Source organism: Ammodytes marinus (assembly GCF_949987685.1).
Source record: "Ammodytes marinus genome assembly, chromosome: 13".
In the NCBI taxonomy this organism is placed as follows: domain Eukaryota; kingdom Metazoa; phylum Chordata; class Actinopteri; order Uranoscopiformes; family Ammodytidae; genus Ammodytes; species Ammodytes marinus.
Window position 1 is genome coordinate 19,030,074 of NC_137217.1, and position 19,697 is coordinate 19,049,770.

At 43.0% G+C, this 19,697-nt stretch overlaps 3 protein-coding genes across 5 annotated transcripts; 1 reads left to right on the forward strand and 2 right to left on the reverse strand.

Annotated features, from left to right (window-relative positions):
- Nucleotide 1: 1 nt before the first annotated feature.
- On the reverse strand, nt 2–9,380 carry tex10 (testis expressed 10). Of its 2 annotated transcripts, none has more exons than XM_080040152.1 (16): nt 9,228–9,380; nt 8,815–9,015; nt 8,519–8,706; nt 7,970–8,296; nt 7,252–7,464; nt 6,776–7,028; nt 6,571–6,683; nt 5,953–6,200; nt 5,717–5,852; nt 4,984–5,153; nt 3,864–4,041; nt 2,800–3,022; nt 1,430–1,510; nt 1,077–1,261; nt 706–916; nt 2–535 (listed from the first exon to the last, which is right to left on the reverse strand). In XM_080040152.1, exons 2-16 carry the CDS (start codon nt 8,992–8,994, stop codon nt 413–415), a joined length of 2,829 nt encoding a protein of 942 aa, XP_079896278.1. In that variant the 5' UTR covers nt 8,995–9,015; nt 9,228–9,380; the 3' UTR covers nt 2–412. The 2 variants fall into 2 exon arrangements, with proteins under 2 accessions (XP_079896278.1, XP_079896279.1); XM_080040153.1 differs by having other exon boundaries at nt 8,815–9,019.
- A 491-nt stretch (nt 9,381–9,871) lies between these two features.
- LOC307259319 (uncharacterized protein) lies at nt 9,872–15,944 on the forward strand. Its single transcript, XM_080039118.1, has 12 exons — nt 9,872–9,946; nt 10,677–10,771; nt 12,078–12,108; nt 13,498–13,575; nt 13,666–13,805; nt 13,888–14,013; nt 14,233–14,278; nt 14,380–14,448; nt 14,548–14,969; nt 15,054–15,158; nt 15,322–15,421; nt 15,640–15,944. Exons 2-12 carry the CDS (start codon nt 10,697–10,699, stop codon nt 15,681–15,683), a joined length of 1,236 nt encoding a protein of 411 aa, XP_079895244.1. The 5' UTR covers nt 9,872–9,946; nt 10,677–10,696; the 3' UTR covers nt 15,684–15,944.
- Nucleotides 15,945–16,329: 385 nt separating this feature from the next.
- rbm12ba (RNA binding motif protein 12Ba) lies at nt 16,330–19,150 on the reverse strand. 2 transcript variants are annotated; one of them, XM_080039263.1, is made up of 2 exons: nt 19,060–19,150; nt 16,330–18,200 (listed from the first exon to the last, which is right to left on the reverse strand). In XM_080039263.1, exon 2 carries the CDS (start codon nt 18,172–18,174, stop codon nt 16,450–16,452), a length of 1,725 nt encoding a protein of 574 aa, XP_079895389.1. In that variant the 5' UTR covers nt 18,175–18,200; nt 19,060–19,150; the 3' UTR covers nt 16,330–16,449. The 2 variants fall into 2 exon arrangements, with proteins under 2 accessions (XP_079895389.1, XP_079895388.1); XM_080039262.1 differs by lacking the exon at nt 19,060–19,150 and adding an exon at nt 18,396–18,498.
- Between the last annotated feature and the right edge of the window lie 547 nt (nt 19,151–19,697).

Sequence of the window (19,697 nt, forward strand, 5' to 3'; positions counted from 1 at the left end):
CTTTGCACTCCAATTTAACTTTATTTTGCCTTTTTTTAAGTTTTTTTTTTTTTGTTTAAAAGAAAAATCATAATGTGCCCCAACTATGCACCGGACAACATTGTCAACAACAGTTCTCCGCAGAGCCAAAATAAGGACAAACATTTACCAGGCTAAGAGTGAAGAAATCTGGAGGCATTTCTTTATAAGACACATATGAAAAATGGAGCTCAAAACAATAATGCTGAGTATACAATGGCAGTCACATTCTTTTATATACAGTCTTTGTATTAAACACTTCACTTTTTTCCTGTCTGAATGTTTTGTCGCGTGTACTCATCGCTGTGATTGTTTTGTTTGTAAAAGTTGCTGTAAGATGTTTGAGAGGTTAACTGACGGAACACACAGAGTGCCGGTCTGGTGGGTGCGTCGGTCAGTACATGTCTCGAAGGCCCAGGTTTCCACGGCGAGCAGAAGAGCCGTGAGCCACGGTGACACTGTAACTGTAGAGCAAGTCTGTCAGCCACTGCTCCCTAGTCGAACCCCGTGAATACCTCTGAAACACACACACACACACACACACACACACACACACACACACACATATATACAGAAATCAGGTGAACAGCTTTGATGAGAGGTTAACACACTTTTATCTCCCCGTGTGAATTATAAAGAAATATTTTTAATCCGACCCTGTCAATTCCATGCCTGAGCTGTGTTTACCGTAAGGTGCTGTAGGATCTCTTGCAGCAGAGTGGCGTTGGCCAGCAGTTGGTTGTGGAGTGGCGTGTGCTGCAGTAGCATTGATAGGATCTGTCCGAGCTGCGGCAGCTCCTCCTCACTCAGATCTCTGACACGCAATAACTGCAGAACCATTCGCAGCAGGCGAGGAACGCTGCTCAACGCTGACACACAAGCACTCCATATGGCCTCCCTGCAAATGTGACACAAAGGTGTTTTTCGACCCAATTGTGGTAAATCTTCCATTATCTGATAATGACAAACTGCTACTGTTAAGGTCAAGCTTTCCCATCCACAGATCATTTCCAAAAGCACAGTATCAGTATAGGGCTGTAGTGGTTCTACACACAGACCTTTTGTGGTTGGTCTCTGTGGGTAACTCCTGCTGCAGGGTGATGAGCAGAGCCAGCAGGCTGAGGCAGCACTGAGACAGGAAGCGCAGCACAGGCTCTATAGTCAGGACGGACAGGTCCAGCAATCTGGACACAGCTCTGAGGAGCCCAGCCGCCATACTGTCAGGCACCACCCCTAACTTGGCCTGAGACACACATGTAACACATGCAGGATGTTTATAAAAGTTCCATGTTTTGACAACAGCAATAACGCCAGAAAAACTGTTTTTAAGGAATAGAAACAAGCACTACATTGACAACAATTGAGATATTTTCATGTTGTTTTCCAACTAAACTAAAAAACTGTTTCTTACCAGGTATTTGCAAATGCCATTTTGCAAAATGTCAAAGCACTGAGACTTTGAACCCAGAGTTTCCAGACAGTGGCAGACTTCCTGTGAATTAAACATTTAAAAACAAGAAAAACTCATTTCAGATCAGACATTATATTTGCAATTTTTTTCCCCATAGAATTCATTTATCTACATTCCTGCTTCCAAAACCGGTGTGATTCTAATTTAAGCAATGCCAATGTAACCGCAATGTTTAAAAAAATAAAACTTTGTTTTTCAAATTTTTATGTCAAAAAAAGCACATTTGGGAGCTGAAATATGGAAAAGTGTAACACTTTCCCTAAATGATGTTTTATGATATAAACAATGGCAGAATGGGGAAATGAAAGAGCATAAACTATATTACGGAGTGACAAAGACATACCTGCATTCATCCAACAAAGCACATTCAAGCAAGAGAAAAAGCAAACCATTCCTGTCTGAATGAGGTGTGGTCGTCACTTCATCGTGCCTTGACTGAAAGTAAATGTCACTAAATCTCATTATCGCTGGTATGGAGAAGACATGGGTTTCAAGAAGGAGCTCAAACTTTTTTAAAGTGAAAAATAATGCCCTTATGCTTTCCTCATTAACTTCAAATCCAAATCAAATTTTTCATAAGCTTTTATCAAATTGAGGTGTGTGAGCCAGCGTGTGTCGGAACAGTGCACCTGTTGGCATTCTCTCCGTCATTAAAAACAATCCTGTCTCATTAGACGAACCAGAGTTGACACAGTCCGTCATTTAATGCCCCCCCCCCCTTCCCTCCTCGCCACCATGCGGCCCCTCCCTCTCCCTTCCCGGCCACTTGCCTGTGATTGACTCAGACAGGGAGATGAGAGAGGCAGGATCTGAGGCATTAATTGAAGGCTGAATTAGTGATTATAAGCCCCCCCACTCGCTCACACACACACTCACACACACTTGCCCCAGGGCGCAGTTACGTTAACTGTAATTTCTGTGCAGGAAATGTCACACTCCCATCATGCCATGGGCTCTCATTAGCATTTGTGCATATCCGCTATGCCCGATAACCACGCATCTCCCAACCTGCGCAACGCGATAAAGGTTCCCCTCTCAGCCATAGTGCCACGATAAAGCTTCCACCCTCTGAGCTCTATATGAGGGACAGAGACAGACCAAGGGGGTGGGGGACTGAAAGACCACAGCTGTGGCCAGAATATAAAAATAATTCAAATTTCAAAACAATGGCCTCTTCCTTCACTTCTCTATCCCTTATAGATTTACTTACAATGTAACGTCCAACTGTTTTTGGATTGGCCGCAGCCTTGGCAAGAGTTAGAATGTGTTTGTGGTGACAGTAGGAAAGACGGTGTGTGCAGTGAACGCACCTCAACCACGTCCCAATGGTGAGTGAACTGTTCCAGTGGTGTAGGGTAGAGGCTGAGGGGGGAGAGAGGGGACGGGGGCAGGGCCATCTCGTCAGCGTCCTCCTGCAGCACGGCCAGCCTGTCTGAGGAGAAGCACGTCAGCGTGGAGAACAGGAAGCTGAAGTAGTCCACGTCCTGCAGAGCCGCTTCCTGGCTCCCAACAGACCAGCCACTCAGAGACGACCTGGACAATACAATCCAGAAAACACGGGCCATTTGTTGAAGGTTGAAAAATCAGCCTTAAAACACAAAGCTGGAAGGGAAATTCTGCTCAGTATCAACCATTTTCTTTTCAAGATTAGGCCTACACACTTTTTGGAAACACCTATTTTTTATTTAATTTTTTTTGTGAGAGCCCTATATTGAGCATAGTAGTGTACGGAAATTAATATTGTATGAAAAATTCTTCCTTTTCTTCTCAAGGGAATGATCGATCTGTAATAGTAGGAATTGTGAGTGAATCAGCAGTGTGTTTTGCAAAGCCCGCGAGGCACATGCAGGCAGAACTATTTCACAATACTGCATGACGACTCTGCATTCCAGCCTCCCAAAAGAGCTCTTTGTATCATAACCATTAAACACACACACTCTCTCAGACACACACACACACACTCTCATCCCATATGAACTCAGCACTCCTGCAGCTCAAAATGTTGATAATGCTGTCCGACTGCCATATACAAAAGGCCTGACACAAAGACCATCGGGGAAGGTAATCTGACTGTGTAAAATAATGTAATAACTTATTGTCGCCTGTAATTAAAAATGAAATATACAGGACATCCACATCGGCACCTGTCGAGAGGGTTAGAAGAGAAACCCTTATCGGGTGAAAATAAATGGAATCATCAGTCTATGAAAGCGCAATACTGCCATCTGATGGCGGCAGGATGGAGAGCTTAAGGTGTCGAAACGCTACTGCCTAAACTGTCTGTAAATGGGCCGACAGTCCCTTTACACACTCATGCCATTTGATTGGGTTTTGGGTGTTCTCTGCAGGTGTTTAGTGGGTTTTTTGAGCTCACCTAAGGCTCACGATGCGAATCAGAGAGGCAGCGAGGCCGGCAGAGAAGCGTCCAGTGGTGCAGCAGCAGCTCAGGTTGGCCAGAAGAGGCCGGGACATCTTGGGCAGGAAGTAGAGCAGCTGCACCATTCGCTGCTGGGACTCTGCCGGTAACAGCACAACCACTCCTTCCTGTGGATCTTCACACAGACAAACACAGACAAACACTTGACATGTGATTGGTGCAGACACGGGCAATGCACTGCTGCACCCTCTGGGGACAAAACATGAAAAGCTCCATTTAAGAGAATTCAAGTGATACCGGCAAACATGGCCTGTGATGGGAAACGTAAAGGAAAAAAAAGAGACATAGCTACTACAGCGATGGCTCAGATAATGTGTGTGCGTGTGGTGTTCTGTCCGTCTCTGACGCACATGCTGACGTCAGAAGCCTTCAGACAAAAGGGGTCTTGTGATGGTGAATCGCTGGATCCGCGGCAGTTTGTATCTAAGCGCTCCTCCTCCTCTCCTGGCCCCCCTGTAACACACCAGGCTAACTATCTGACCATCCTAGGAGCAGTGGATATGCTTTGATTACTACTCTGCCGACTCTGGCCGCAGCTCAATTCAAGTTGTTCAGGGTGGGAAAGGAGGTGTAACACTGCCTCCTAGGAAAACAATGGTGTAACTAGGGTCTGTGGTTTGGAATTCTCTTGTCTCACACTTTCCTATTCAGTAATCATTGTTACTGCTTTCTGTATTGGATGTATCCTTAAACAAATTTGATTGGTTATGTATGTTTCACATGCATTCATTTATTTATTTTTCATTCATTCAGAACTGAATGAATACAAAAAATACAGCATCTTTCTTTAAATTTCTACATTGGAGGCTTGAACTGAGCAATAGTTTAATTAACCAGATAAAGAGCAAGACTATGACGGTGTTGGCTATGACTATGGCTATGAATGTTTACAAACCACAAGTAACGGCCAGTTTTCTCTCCTTCATGAGATGGTGATGATTTGCTTTTAATGGTTATCATATAAATGATATGTAATATCAATAATTAAATGTATGACACAAAAGTTTTCCCCAGTCTCTATGATCATTGTCTCTATAATACATGTGAATGTGTGTACCGTAAAGCCTGCAGGCCTGTGTCTGCAGACTGATGAGCATGTCTTTGTGTCCTCGAGAGGCGGCAGCGTGGATGGACAGGATCAGTCTCGCAGAGAGAGTGGGGTTACGGTGGCCCAGCTGGGACAACTGCACAGGAAGCGACTCCAGCCAGCGACACAGCACTTTACTCCTATAGAGGGAGCAGTGGGAGGGAGGGGCAGCATTCAGAAGTCCACATTAAAACATAGTGCAGCCAGAGTTACAGTGAGGAATAATGTGTCTGGATATGAAAGACAGGTTATACGTTTTTTTAAATTTTCATTAGGGATTCCAAAGAATAAATGCGTCCAAGCAAATGTGTAAATCTGTTTACACATACATTTAGGAAGATTAAAACACTGAGCTTTGATTTATTTTATCTCCAATTCATCGTTCATTTAAAAAGACAAATTACAATTGTTATTTTTTCATACAGGGCACAGTCTTGGATGAATGATCTTGAGTCAGGTGAAATTTCACATCGACTGAACAACACATGATCACCCACACACGGTCCCTGGTCAGTGCTTTTCAAACTAGAAAAAGTGCAGTAAATGTTGTGATTTATTTTTTTAAGTCTAGGTGACGAAAAAGGGGTGCTGTTGCATAATTTTACTTATTTTTATATCTACAATATGTTTTTAGTCATTTCACAAAATTCTCATTTAATATTCAAAAAGGGGTAAGTTAAAGGGGTTTACAAGTGTGATTTACCTGGCTATGTGTGTGTGTCCTTGCTCCTGCAGGTAGAGTTTGCTATAGAAAGCCAGCAGCAGAGATCTTGTCTGCAGAGTCAGGTGCTTCTGCTTATAGTAGATATAGACCGCAGCTAGCAGGTCCTCTGTGACGACTGCACAAACAGACATAGGAAATGTTAAGGTTGCAATGGCTGAACATCAAAAAATTCCTTCTAGGTTACACATCACTTTAAAATCACAGCACGTGCTTACTTTTGCTCCTCTGTGTGAGCACCATCTTCCACACCGTGCCCAGCAGCATGTGAAGCTGTCTGTAGCTCAGTTTCCCCCCGCTGCCCAGAGTGTCTCGGACAAAGGACCTCAGAGGTGTCAGCCAGTCTCCGTCTGTCTCTCTGCCCAGCCCCGGCCTCTGGCTGAGGGCCACCATGACCTGGCACAGTGTGATGTTGAGGGCCAGAGGCTCCACTGTCGTCCCTGGGACAGCTGCAGTCTGCTTACTCCTAAATCAAAGGGGACGGAGGGATTCAAGTTTTTACATCTAGTTTAGGTCAGAAACATGATTCCACAACCACCCAATTTGTTTGTCTTCAACTCTCACATAATCTGCATTGTGTTGTTTAACTGCAGCATTGATTTAATGTGTTGACATATAAAAGGGGAGTCTGCGATTCTTGAGAATGATTGCTGTCAACATCACTTTTTGCTCAAAAACAGTGAATATCTACTCATGGTCCGCTACCACCTACAAAAAAAACCGCAGACAGGTAGCGGACCGTGAGGAGAAATTCACTGATTCTGACAAAAAGTGATTTTGGCAACAAGCGTTTTCAAGTATCGCTGACACCACTTTTAACACTGAAATGTCCTTACCTTTTGAGATCAACCTTCTTTTTATGTTTAGGTGTGTCCAGAGCACCATAGGGAAAGTTTTTCAGAAAGTGCTGCTTGAAATCTCCGAGGTATTCTTTATGGAACCATGCATCCTGCATAAAGAAAAAACTATTTTCTTTAGCAAAAATGTTCTTGAATTTTTTTTTTTAACTACTGCGAGATATTTGTGCAAGCCTGATCTCACCAGTGCATCGCAGTGCTCCTGCTGCGGCGCCAGTTTTCTCAGCAGCTGCAGAATAGACAACACCTGGAACATGACCGACATGGCATCTGGGGACAGAAGGTGAGCTCCGTCAGTGCTGTTCCAGGGACTGTCAGTGGTACTGGCTTCTACCCACACTTCTAGCAGGAGAGGCACCAGCGTGGCTGCAAAGCTCTGCACGGCCTCAGCAGAGTCCAGGGCTTCACCAACTGCGGGTCCAATGTCCACATCAGGTCTAGAAAGTGAGAGATAAAATAAAAAATATGTTAAAAATAAAATGTAATTGTTAAAAACTAAAATGAAAAAGTTTAATTATTTGTTGTGTCATTTGTTCATATAAATGCTGTCTGTGAATGGTAAATGGACTGCACTTCTATAGCGCTTTTCACAGATGTTCTCAAAGCGGCTCTACCTGCTTAGCCACAGCTGTCTGTGATTCCTATTTTCTTTAACCATACCTGAGTTTAAAGGTGGACCTTCGAGTTGGTCTGGCCCCAGAGTGTTCATACAGCCTGACTTCCACTTTGCTGTAGGTTAGCTCTTCCCAGTTGAGATTCACAGGTGTAAACTTGCCCTCTCCACTGGAGCCAAACATTCCTTCAGTGGGGACAAATATATCACTTTCCTCCACTGGTCTTTCTTCGACTACCGCCTGCAGAAAGCGTCCAAGTCTGAAATACATAAAGTGACACACATGTTTAGCATGTAGAATGGTAATTTGAAGTTGCTACGAGGAACTTCCAGTTTCTGTTGATTCTAGTGGCACCTAGCACCTATTTTTTTTTTTTTACAACACCAAGGCCTAAGTGCGTGCCACTGCATTCATTTAGGAAGCGAGTGAAAACGTCAATGAAGACTTTAGATGCTTCGCGATGAGGTCATGCATTTATATGTGAAAGATAAATAATGGTAATATGACAATGGTAAAGCAGATTAAACTTTAATTTAGTTCTGTTCAGGAATGGCTGTTTCAGGCTGTTTCAGTGTGTCTGTGGTATGCATCAACAATAACTATATAATAATAGCGTTGTTTTCACTGATGGTCTCATTTTGCTGGTACAGGTCATTTATGATCATCATAGGAAGAAATGTGACCGTTTCATAAACATTTGAAAGTACCTCATAGGAGGTTTAAGTAATTTATTCATAATCTGTGTGTGCACATGGCCTCCATACCTGAGGAGCACAGAGAGACGCCACTGCTGGCTGGTCACAGCCCTGCTGGGGTCGACTGACAGGGCCCAGGTCCGTCCCTTAGCATCCTGGCCCTTTTTGGCTCCTCCGCTGTTTTGTCTGTGAGAGATCAATTCTAGGAAGTTGGTGAGGAGGACGTCTGGCCGTGACGCTAGCAGAGCAGGGTAGTGTTCCAGCAGTACATCGAGGACCTTCATGGCGTCCTCCTGGATGCCTGTCTCGATGTGGGTCATGGCACAAGACAGGTGGGCGCTGAGGAGGGGGAAAAACGGAGCCACCCGCTCTGCAGGCACAGATTGCGCAATGAACCTGGAAGCATAGCACCATTTTTGAAAGTTTAGCCAATATGGCTTCAGAGCGAGGTTACAGCTTAAGCTTAAGGAAAGCCTGCTTAAGGAAAGTTAGTTTGCAGAATTTCTAAGCCATTATTTTAAAGACATTCGAAATGATAGTTACGAACAATTTTACAATAACCAAAACATTTTTTACGGTAGACTTGTGTTTCTGTATCATTGTTGCGTCACTACCAACCTGAGCACACGTGTAGCCACCATACGAACGTTGCCATCCTTGTCTGTAAAAACAGCTGCCACCTCAGAGAGCAGGCGAGAAAGATGTTGCTCTAACACAGAGGGATGGAGGGACAGCAGCTCCTTCAAACCCAACAAGGCCTCGTGTTTTATATTGGGACTGTAATGGTGGAGCTTAGCCACGAGGTCCTGATGAAGTCAAGTTAGTAAAAGACAGACAGATTTGTATTAGTTCAATAATATAAACAGCATGCAGGTGAGCTTGCTGAAATGTGAAACTCCAGATGCAGGGCTTACATTGAGACCAAGCTGTCTGTGTGTGGTGGGGCCGCTGTCTCTCTTCAGCTGTTCTGACAGGTTGATTCCCTTGCTGCGAAAGTTGGTGTTGGTGGCATTATCAGATTTGGGCTTCGTCTTCCCCACCTTTAACTTCACTTTCTGGAAGTCATCCTGTCTCTTCTTCTTCTTGGATTTCATCTCTGCAGCCTATACCACCGTCTGTCTGCGTAAAGCCAAGCAGGTGATGATGATGGAATTGAACCAGTGTATTGATCAATGAGAACCACACTGACAATAAAAAGGCAATAACACAGCAGCACAAAATCACATTTATGTCAGGGATAACAGTACAGCTACTGAAGCAGCTACGTTAGCGTGTAGCTCATCCCATGGTTCAGCTTAATTCATGATAGTTTGGCAATGTTACTTACCGCAGGATAAACTCTTGGCTAGTACAATCAGTGGTTTACAAAGCATTAAACACACACACTGACTAAAGAGGTGCCTCCTATGCTAACGATTATTAAAACATAAAAAGAAAGTATTCTGTTTCAGTCTCGTGCTTGTGAAGTGGGTCCTGCGGCTCTGTGTATATGTACAAGCCACAAGCCTCGTTAGAGCAGCTCAGCAGATGCGGGGTTTACAACATACAACCCTCAATTACGTGTTTTAAGATTCCCAAACACTATTTGTATGCACCTACTTGTTATAAAACTAAATTAATTGCTAAAGTTGTCTCCAAGGGTCCTGTGAAATAACAATGTTTCCATAACTAGTTCAATTTTTCTCCGGCAAGGTATTACGGCAAAGCCAGGTGTACAAATCAAACACAATGCAATAGCTGTCCACTTAAGTGCCTCAAAAAAATTGTATCAATCCTTTCTTGTGGCCGACAATGCGTGACTTGATATGGTTAATTTTAATTATATCGTAGTATGAGAGGCTATTGATTTGTTTTGTGAAGATCAGATATAAAATAGCGTTACATTTTGTGTTCTAAAAATCTGGCGAAAGCGCAGCTGCCTATTTCCCCTTAAACGGGCTGTCGAGTCGTGTCGACATTGTTGTTCTCTCACACCACTGCACGCGCGTCCTCCAGTGTTGCTTGTTCTTGGTGGATTTTACAGCGTGCATTTACTAAATATCTTGGGTAAGTCAGATTATGGCTGTGATATTCACAGCTCTAGTGTGAGGTGAATAACCTTTCTCTTGCCCAATATTCGTTTTGATGTAACCTTTATCTCAGTACGCCTATCCTGATTGCTACCCAGTTTTCGGTCACACCAGATCGAATTGGCTGCTTTTTCCTCGCCCTCCACGGCTTGGTTTACTTGCCGCACCACGGAGGTTCGGACACAACCGTTATCAGCATTCCAGCTACTCTTCCGGTCCCTTCCAGACTAGCACAAAAGCTAGTTGTAGCGGCTCCGCGCTTGCTCACCAACTCGCTACAGATGGAGACATATGCCTCATCTCACACTAGAAGGGGTTCCGGAGTACCGGAGTTTCGCACCTGTCAATGTGGGAATTTAATATCGGGTATAGACACACACCAGGTCTGCGCGACCTGCCTCGGGCTGGAACATCTTCGGCTAGCGATCGATGTTCCTGGCTCATGTAGAGACTGTGCGGTGTTCAAAGCGAAGAGTCTCCGCAGACGGCTAACGCGCCAAGTTAGCCTGTCTGGCAATAACCCAGATCTCCCCGTCGGAGGAAAAAAACCCCGAAGTGACATGTTAGTAACCCAAGTACATGTGTCATTGCAGTTAGATCATTATTCATTATCCACCTTTGTTTTAAAGAGTAAAGGCTGTATTCTATTAGGGAATTATTTGACATGTGAACTATTTTTTGATACTGTGGTCTTCTTTTTTCCATAGTGAAGAAAGAAACCGCGGAAATGGCAGCTCAAGCTTCACGCAACCATCCTCCACCAAGAAATGGGCCTCAGTTGAATCAAAGGAAAAATCCCAAGGTGAGTATTGCACCGAGGCTGCACGTGCACACTACATACACCATAATTCATACAACTAGACTGAAAGACTCCCGTTGTCTCACCTTTATGGTGCTGTCCGTTCACGAAGGAAACGTGATTTCCTTTTCATTCGTTTTTTTTTTTTTTTTTTACATTTTTCTTGCCTGATGGAGAGCCAGGCGGCAGCAGAAGTCCAGGTGGACTTGGTGCCAGCCTCTGAGATGTCGGGCATGGTTATGTTTTCACTTTGGTTCATGCAGACCCCATTCGGCCCTCTGGGACTCACATCTGAGGCCTGTTATCACTGTTGTGGTTTATTTGCATCAGTTTGCGAAGTCAAGTTTTTCGGCTTCAGAATGCCAACATCTTCAGTGCTCTGAAACTGCTTAAAGGTTTCACTGCTTCTCAGTTTTAACATTGAGCTTTTTCTGTGATATGACCTTGGTTCTCTGAACCATTATCTAACTGCAGGTCCGCTCAGTTTTTACTTCTGAGTGCTGTCACGCTAAAACCCCTAAGGTCTTATAGCCGCATCACACCTGTGATTACAACACTAATTGTATTGAAATATTGAAATTCAATTTACCTTGTGAATGGCTGCTTGTTTCTGTCTACTGTCTCCTTGTCTGTTGCAAGGCTTGAAGAAAGCGTATGTTTGGGAGCATGTTTTCATGTTTGACAGGGGCACTCAGCAGGAACTATGTCCCGATAGCATCATATGATATAGCTTAAAACTGCCATCACTCCTCTATGTTCTCTTGGAAGAGGGGGTGGATGTTTAACGGTTGTCACATCATTGATGTTTGCTGTTCTCATCTGTCAAACTCTGAGTCATTGCTCCCAAACACACCATGCTTTGTGTAAAGCCACAATAAACAATTGTAGAAGAGCAAAGACTTGGTGCAACTTTTCAGTTTCATTCCCCTATTAAAATTACTGAGGTCTTGACCTCAATCTTTTGTGGCCACTGTAGACATGTTTGCATATTGAACTTTGTTTTAGCCTTCAGCCAGTGAACCAACTCTTTCTTCTCTATCAAACAGGAAATTAAGTGTTGCTGTTCAACACTCTCATTTAATGAGAATTTAGACTAGTCACCTGACTACCTGATTTTTTTATACACATGTCTCTGTGACTGTCGCTGCTTCATGCAGGGCTCATGGTAAATTAGGAAAATATTGACTCGATGGCATGGATAGTGTTGCGGACATGGACCAGGAGTTCATTCCCCTGCCAAATGTCATCCTGTCTCTAATGCCTGTATGTGTCTCTCTCCTTCATGTGGGTTTATTCCCTCCGTTGACAGAGAAAGCAGCCGCAGCATTCTGCTGAAATAGGTAAGTCCTCTATACACAGTACCACTGTCAGTGCTGAGAGTTGAAGCTCGAGACCTTGATTGTCCTGCTTCATATCATGGTGGTGGCATGTTCACCACTCTTTGAGACTCTCACTCTCAGAGATGGGGGGCTGTTGTGGTGCCATCCATGGTTTTTGTTTTTGGAGATCCGTGTTTGCCATTGCGGGAATAATCCAACATAATTTCCAGTGTCTTGCCACAAGTTTCCCATTCAGAAAATCAACTTTATATATATATATATATTTATTTTTAACTCTGCTGAAGAAAGAATTATTTCTTTATTCAGTTGCATTACATTATTTCTTAATGAGTAAACCATACCTTGCAGCTGGACTATATGTTTTGGAAAAGGAGTGATACTTCTTTGGATGGGCACAGTCAGAAGCAATGCATCATGGGAGCTGGTGTCCTGTAACCTGATTCAGGCCTAAATTGGGGTTACCCAAGAACTGATCTTACCGTTCTTCCCCATGGCCTCAAAAGCACATATGAAGATTTTTGGTTTCTAAGGCCACGTTCACACCAGCTTTGTTTAGTGCGGTTGATACGAACCCTGGAACGTTTAACCACTTGGTGCGATTTGTTTGGGTTGGTTTGAACGCAGTCCCAGACCTCTGGTGTATACTTAACAACCGGACTCTGGTCCACTTGAAAGGAGTGGTTTCGGGCCACTTGCAAGTGGACTCTAGAGCAGTTCATCACTGGTGTGAACCCAATCTGCCCCAATCACAGGAAGCCTAGCATTAACGTGTCATTTCAACGTCTACTGCAGAATGGCTTTCATTCAAAGCATGTGTTAGGTTATTTAGCACGCTCGTATTCTTTGTCCGCTACACTCTGATATTGTAAAATGGGCTGTAGGTGTGGAGGAAGTAGCGGAGATTGTAGTTACAATGTGGGCTCCACATTGAGACCAGCATGAAAATAACCTGCTGATGCTCCATGATGTAGGCGATAGGATTTTTCACTGAACAGCATTACAGTGCACGCAACCTTTGTTTACAATTTAGAGTCCGTTTTGCCTTTTGTGAACGTGAACCAAACCATCTCAAAAATCCAAACAAGGAATCCAACTCAAAAGCTGGTGCGCACCAAGGAAGCGGACTTATCTGTGAACTTGACTTGTTTAGGTGATGGGACATAATAATGCACTGGCCATCAGACACTGCATGTAGTGTAAGAACACAACACACTTTCTATCTTAAGTGTGTTCTTCACTATTGTTAATGCGATTTATAGGTTTCTTACCAGAAATGTATGTTAAAGTGACTTGCTGAAGTAGTTTGTTGGACATAAACCTTGTTGTTTCACTTGCTGTGGACCACTAGAAAGCTTTGGCATTGTGCTGACTGGGGTTGTGTTTTCCCAGTGTACACCAAAGGCGCCTCTATCCAGTCCATGCCCTCTCTCGTAAAACTGTTGAAGGAGGTGACAGAGTGCATCATTGGTAAGAAGGGCTATTTCTCTAGCATACATCTACTTAAACTCCTTCCCCTTCTATTGAAATGAAAAATCAATGATCATCACATGTCTACAGGTCTTCAGTATGTTTGGGAGTACCGCAGCCCCAGTAAATCTGTCCAACCACACTACCAGTGCAAACTCTGTAACGTCTCCTACTTGCAGCATGATATGGTTGCCCACGTGAGAGGCTTGAAACACATCTTCAGATACTTGGTAAGTAGTGTTGGTTTCGTAGTCTACATACAAGGCATGATATTGCAGATTTATGTGTAATATTTGCCTTCCTTGTTCCCAGAAAAAGTTCCACGCTGACAAAGTCACCCATGAAGAGGAAGAGTACATCAAAGACCCTGCTATAAGGAAGATTATTAAAGAAGTTGCAGCTGAAGTGGAGAAGACAGAAGGGAGGGGACAGCTCAAGGTGAATGACAGGCCCATATCATTGTAGCAAACACAAATCTTTCTCCACCTGGGTCAAAAAATATTGCTCAAACTGTATTTTACAGGCCTTCACTGTCTCATTGACATGAATGAGTAGGCAGTAGTTCTATTATTGTTCAAAACAGCCTTCCTCGAATCCTTGTTTTTATACGTCATGGTTGTGGAATTTGACATTTCTCTGTTCCATTTGGGGATTTAGGTGGTTCTGAAGGAGCCATGTGAAGTGCTTGCTTTCAAAGGACTCCGTAAGTTACTCTAATGTGAATTAGTTTAGTTTACTGTACGATTTGTCGTTGGTTGATGACCAGCGGTGTGCATATCTCTCATGTCTTTTCCCCTCTTACAGGTACTACTGTGCCAAAGGTGCCTCCTCCACCTGTGCCAGGGATGGGACAAAGGGGACCCCAATCCTTTGGTGAGTAATTTTTATTATAAAAGCATAATTTGTGCATGTATGCCAATTTCCTTCTGAATAACTTAATTTGCATTTAAATTGTCGTGACTCGTCTCACAGGTCCCAGGTCCTCTAACCCAAGGTTTTCAGGGGAGTTCTCTAACTCAAGATTTCCAGGGGAGTACCCTCCTCAGGATGGTTCCCTCTCTGACTATCCAGCAGACTACGGGGAGCCAGGCTTTGGAGGCTACTCAACTGGACTAGATTTCCTTGATTCTGGCATGGAGCGAGGACCCTTCTCAGATGGTATGGGCCATCACCGAGATGGAGACGGTTTTGGCCCAGGTGGTGGAAGAGATGGCTACGGAAGGAGTGGACAACTGGAGAAGAGCCCAGGACGAATGTACCATGATGACTACCGGGGCAACCAAATGGGCAGTAGTTTAATAGACAGACCTATGGATAAGCCAATGGAGAGGCCAGGCTTAATGGGAGTAGCTCCAGAAAGTAACAGCCTTCCTAATACGTTGTTGACTTACTTGGTAAGTGTTCATGATATTTGGTTTAAATAAAAATAAATACTCATTTGTATTCAAATGTATAGTAACCTCTCAATGTATTTTTAGGATTCTTTCAGGATAGAGAATGAGAGTGATGCACAGCTGGTATTAAAGGTGACACAGAAACTAACAGATGTCCTCATGGAGTACAGACTGAGGAGTGTTACAGCGGTATGGAGCTTGTTTTACTAAAAAAAAAATTATCCTGTTCTCATATTTAGCTTTTAAAGCAAAATGTTTGCTGTTTGCTTTTAAAGCTCTGATGTGATTTTTTTATTTTTTCTAAAATGTATTTATTTTTACTAAATCTTCTGCTTTTCCGTTTCCTCCTCAGGGTCCTAGTCTGAACAGCGTGTCAATGAGCTCCCCAAGCTTCTCCTCCTCTCTCCCCAGAATGCCAAGCAGTAGCGATCGATTCTCAACTGGTCTCTCGGGTATGTAAGCACCAAGTCTCCGCTCAACCCTACTAATTGATGCATTTGTGATTTAAATGTATAAAGTCACAAATGGTATTTGTTGACTTGAAGACATAAGAGAATTTTATGTTGCAAATTTTTTGAAAAAACAAGTTTAGAAAATAAATGTGAGTGAAGCGTCATTCTTTGTTCTGCCATTTTTTTCTGTGTTAATTGTGTACATTGTCTCTCTGCAGGTACATCTCGGTACTCTGACGGTCCATCCAGGTATTACAAATGACAATCGCAAGATGTGACGCCTTCATCTTCTCATCCATCTGTCTCATGGGCATTGATCATGACGATCCTGGAGATGAATATGGATTTTTGTATAAATGTTTTTGATTTTAGGACATTTCGTTGCTACCTAGTAGTGTCTTTGTTTTTACTTCTTTAGAAGATTTATAACTTGTTAAGTTTTACATAGATCTACTTTTTGCATGTTTTAATAGATCATCTTAAGTTTTTGACCACTGTTACTTTGCCAAGCTCCTGTGGTATTAAAAAGACATGGAGAAAATGATGTGGAGAAAATGACGTGTGTTCTTTAAACATGAAGTCCATTTCTTATCAATGCTTTAATATTATCTAACCTGATTGGACAAATAATGGGGGAAACTCAGGTTCTCAATGTAGTCCCAGCTGTGTTCCGAGTCACTGGCGGTAGATGCAAAAAGTAACTTGAAGCATACCTAGACTACTCTCTGAACTATCCTTCTGGCTATTGCAGTTTTCAGAGTGGGTCTTGTTCCATCATTGCATATATATGGTGATACAGCAATGCCACTGGTAAGTTCTCTTTGGTTAATAAATGGGCCATTAAAAAAATCATAAAGAAAAGAACATTTATTTCAAAATTATACAGAATGTTCAAAGGAGGAGTGTGAAAATATAAACTGAAGATAAAAAATTTAACTGAGAAAGATGAACAAGCAGAATTACAGTTTGAAGACATTTGATCAGTCTTTGGCCATCGAGACTGCATTCAAGCATTAGCCTTTAACACTTCAAGCATTTTTTGCCAAGATGTCATCCATCTGCTTCATATTTATGAGGGTGAGGAGCACTTGCGCTCCCAGGAAGTCCTGACCATGGCGCCTTTGAGCGAGTGCAGCGAGCTTCTGTGATTTAAACTGAACCACGCCCTCACCAATACCATTGCCATCACCGTCGAGCAGTAAGTCAATGTCATCCTTCTGGACTTTGTATTTGCAGAAAAGTCTTTGTATTTGATTTTTCTTCACATTGGCGGGCATGTTGCTGACAAACAGACACGTCAAAGCTGCTTGGCTCTGGTTCGGACTTAGTGCTTCCTCCTTTGGCTCAGCTGGATCAAAATCCTTCTTCCAACTTGGTTCCTTCTTTGTCCCCATCCTCGGAGAAGGATTACCACTTCGGGGTTTGGATTTAACCATTGTGTCTTTCATTATCTTTCTTGTGATTGATGAGACCTCAATGGCATTAGAGCCCAAATGGCAGCCAGTGAGATTCATTGCGTAATCAAAATCCTCAGTGCGAGAAAATAAAATAAAAGCTGTGTCTGTTCTGTTGCCTTCCTTGTCCAACAGATGTAGTACAGATGTGTGTGTAATGTCTGGACATCCAAACAATTCCTTTATTTCAGTCTTGGTTATCGTTTTGGGGAGATTACTGACCTTAACAATATATTCTTGTGATAAGGTGGTCGTTGAGTCACAGTCAGGTCTTGTTTTTTTTGGTGGTTTAGATAGCCGTTTGACAGGGGGCCTCTTCCTGGGGAGTGCACTAATGGGTGTCCGTCTTCGGTTTACAGTTTCCCTCAGAGGGCTTTGCTTGGATTTCACTCTCTCTCCAACGTCCAGAGCATTTTCACAGTCGTGCAGCGCACTGGTCCACATCTTGTCTGTTGCTCCGCGTACTTCCACGCGGAAGACACCCAGCGACTTCTCGTTAAAGCGATGCGCCTCGCATGCGTCTTGCGCATTTGCAAACTTCACAAGGCAGCCGTGGCCCAGTCCCAACTTCACATTCACTATGGCCTCCTGTACAGTCAACCCTCTGAAAAAAAGGCAGATGTCCTCCTTTGTGGTCGAGGCTGGAAGACCAAAGAGTCTGACGTAGCCTGGCTGTGAGTTCACAGCTTGCTCAGGTGCCCTTGACTTGGACACAAAAGTGACAGCATTCCCGGCCTTAGGGAAATCAACTCTTGGCAATGCCTCATTGTTATGAATTTGATTGGACGACTGGAGACCTTGAAGGACAGTACAAATCCCAAGAAGAAAGGCAGTATTGGAATCAAGCTTGTCTGCATTTGAAACTTGTAGTAGATTTGAAGTGTTATGATCCAATGCAGTAGGTGGTGGATTGGCTGTTTCCTGATTAACCGTTATGTGATTATCAGGCCTTGTATTCGAAGGTAACACACTTGAACAGTCTGGTGATTTTTTTGGTCTCTTGGCAGTAGGCCGCGCGGTTGAGGGTTTCTTTCTCTTCAACATTGACTTTAATTTGTGCTCCAGCTCTTCCATGCTGCTAATGTATAGCCTCACCTGAGACCCTTTGAGGAGATTCCCTGTGAGCCGCATCGCAGACTGGGCATCTTTTTCACTGGTGAATGCAATAAAAGCCTCTCTGAGACTACCTCCGACAATGTACACTCCACCCTCAGGTATGTGTAGGCATCCAAAAAATGTCCGGATATCTTCAGTGCCTGCCTTCACATCAAGGCCTTGCAATCGCAGGATAATGGTCATTTTTTCCACACAAGGCCAGATGGGATCTGAAAATGAAGACAACAACAGTTTTAAAAGAATGCTCAAAAAGTAGGATACAGCACCACGTGTATGTTCAGGAATCACTGCAAGACAAGCAGCCAGAAACACATGTGCGTCACTCAGGGGCACTTAAAGGGGAAACGTGTAAAATGTAGGAAACAGCAAACTACTGTCTTCAAAATATGGGCAAACATACTCACATCCACAGCCGGGTCTTAGATAAAAAATGTTCACGTATGGTTTTGCAGCTGTTGACGATCTGCTTTTGTCCTGCCTCAAATTATTCGACACCATGCCTCGGCGCTCAGCCCACGAGTAAATGTTTTTTACTTCTTGTTTTTATAGAGCTTTTCTTCCCTCCCTAAACGCTCATTGGCTCTGACATGTGTTTAAGGCGCATTACCGCCGCCTGCTGGACTGGAGTTAACACAATATATTGAATCAGTTATCTTCACGTGTGCCTCATTTCGCTACAAAAATTCAGAACCAAATTTAACAAAACCACCAGGTCAAACCAGATTGGTTTTGATTATTTTTTCTATATTGTATTTCGTATTTATTCACGAAATTTCGAAATATTCTCGAGGTGCATACAAAAAAATAATATTTTTTTAAGAATCCTCTTTATGTTACTAGTAGGCTACTCTTGCTTAGTGAAATGATTAATAAGAAAACAATAATAATGTTACGGTCAACAGTGAGCTAATGTAATGCACAACGTAGTCCCTTTATCTGTCCTTTGTCTAAACAGTATGGCTAGCCTTTCGGCAACAGTCAATGAGTCACACACATCGACAGAGAAAGTCCAACTGGCATTCATCCACTCCATCTTTCAAAGTTATTTTAACTAAAAACTTTACTTACCTGATCGCTTTACTTATTCTCTGTGAAACACGTAGCTTAACTGTGCCGGGCTTCGAGGAGAAGCGACTGCAGCTGCCAGGATGTGGCTACATTTCCTGCCCAAAGTCCCAATGACTCACTCTATAAAGTTCGAGAAGATTCTGATTGAAGATTACACAAATGAAAGTGATCAGCCGTTTCATTACAAATCTTTCTACAGTCAGCCACATTTTAAAATGTACCTCTTCCAAAAATGTTATTTAGGCTACCTATAATTGTTTCTTATTCTGTTCAGATGATAATGTTGTGTGTTGATTTTTAATATAGGCCTAGGCTATATAAATAGGCCTATGGAAAATACTTATTGCCTTCGACCCAAGATGTATGCATTATTAACAGTTATCTCTCACACTATGTTATCTCTTTCCTTTCTCCTAGTCAGGCTCTTAAATGTCAGAACTGTAGGCTAAACAATGTCCATAGCAGATCAGTACAATAGACTACTAATCGTTAAGAATGATCAAGCATAGTTATAAAGCTATGTGCGTATTAAGGAGGAATATACCATAGCAGTTAAGTCCATCAGTACGATAGGCTACTAATAATTAAGAATGATCATACAGCACATAATTTTAAAGCTCTGTGTGTATTAAGGAGGA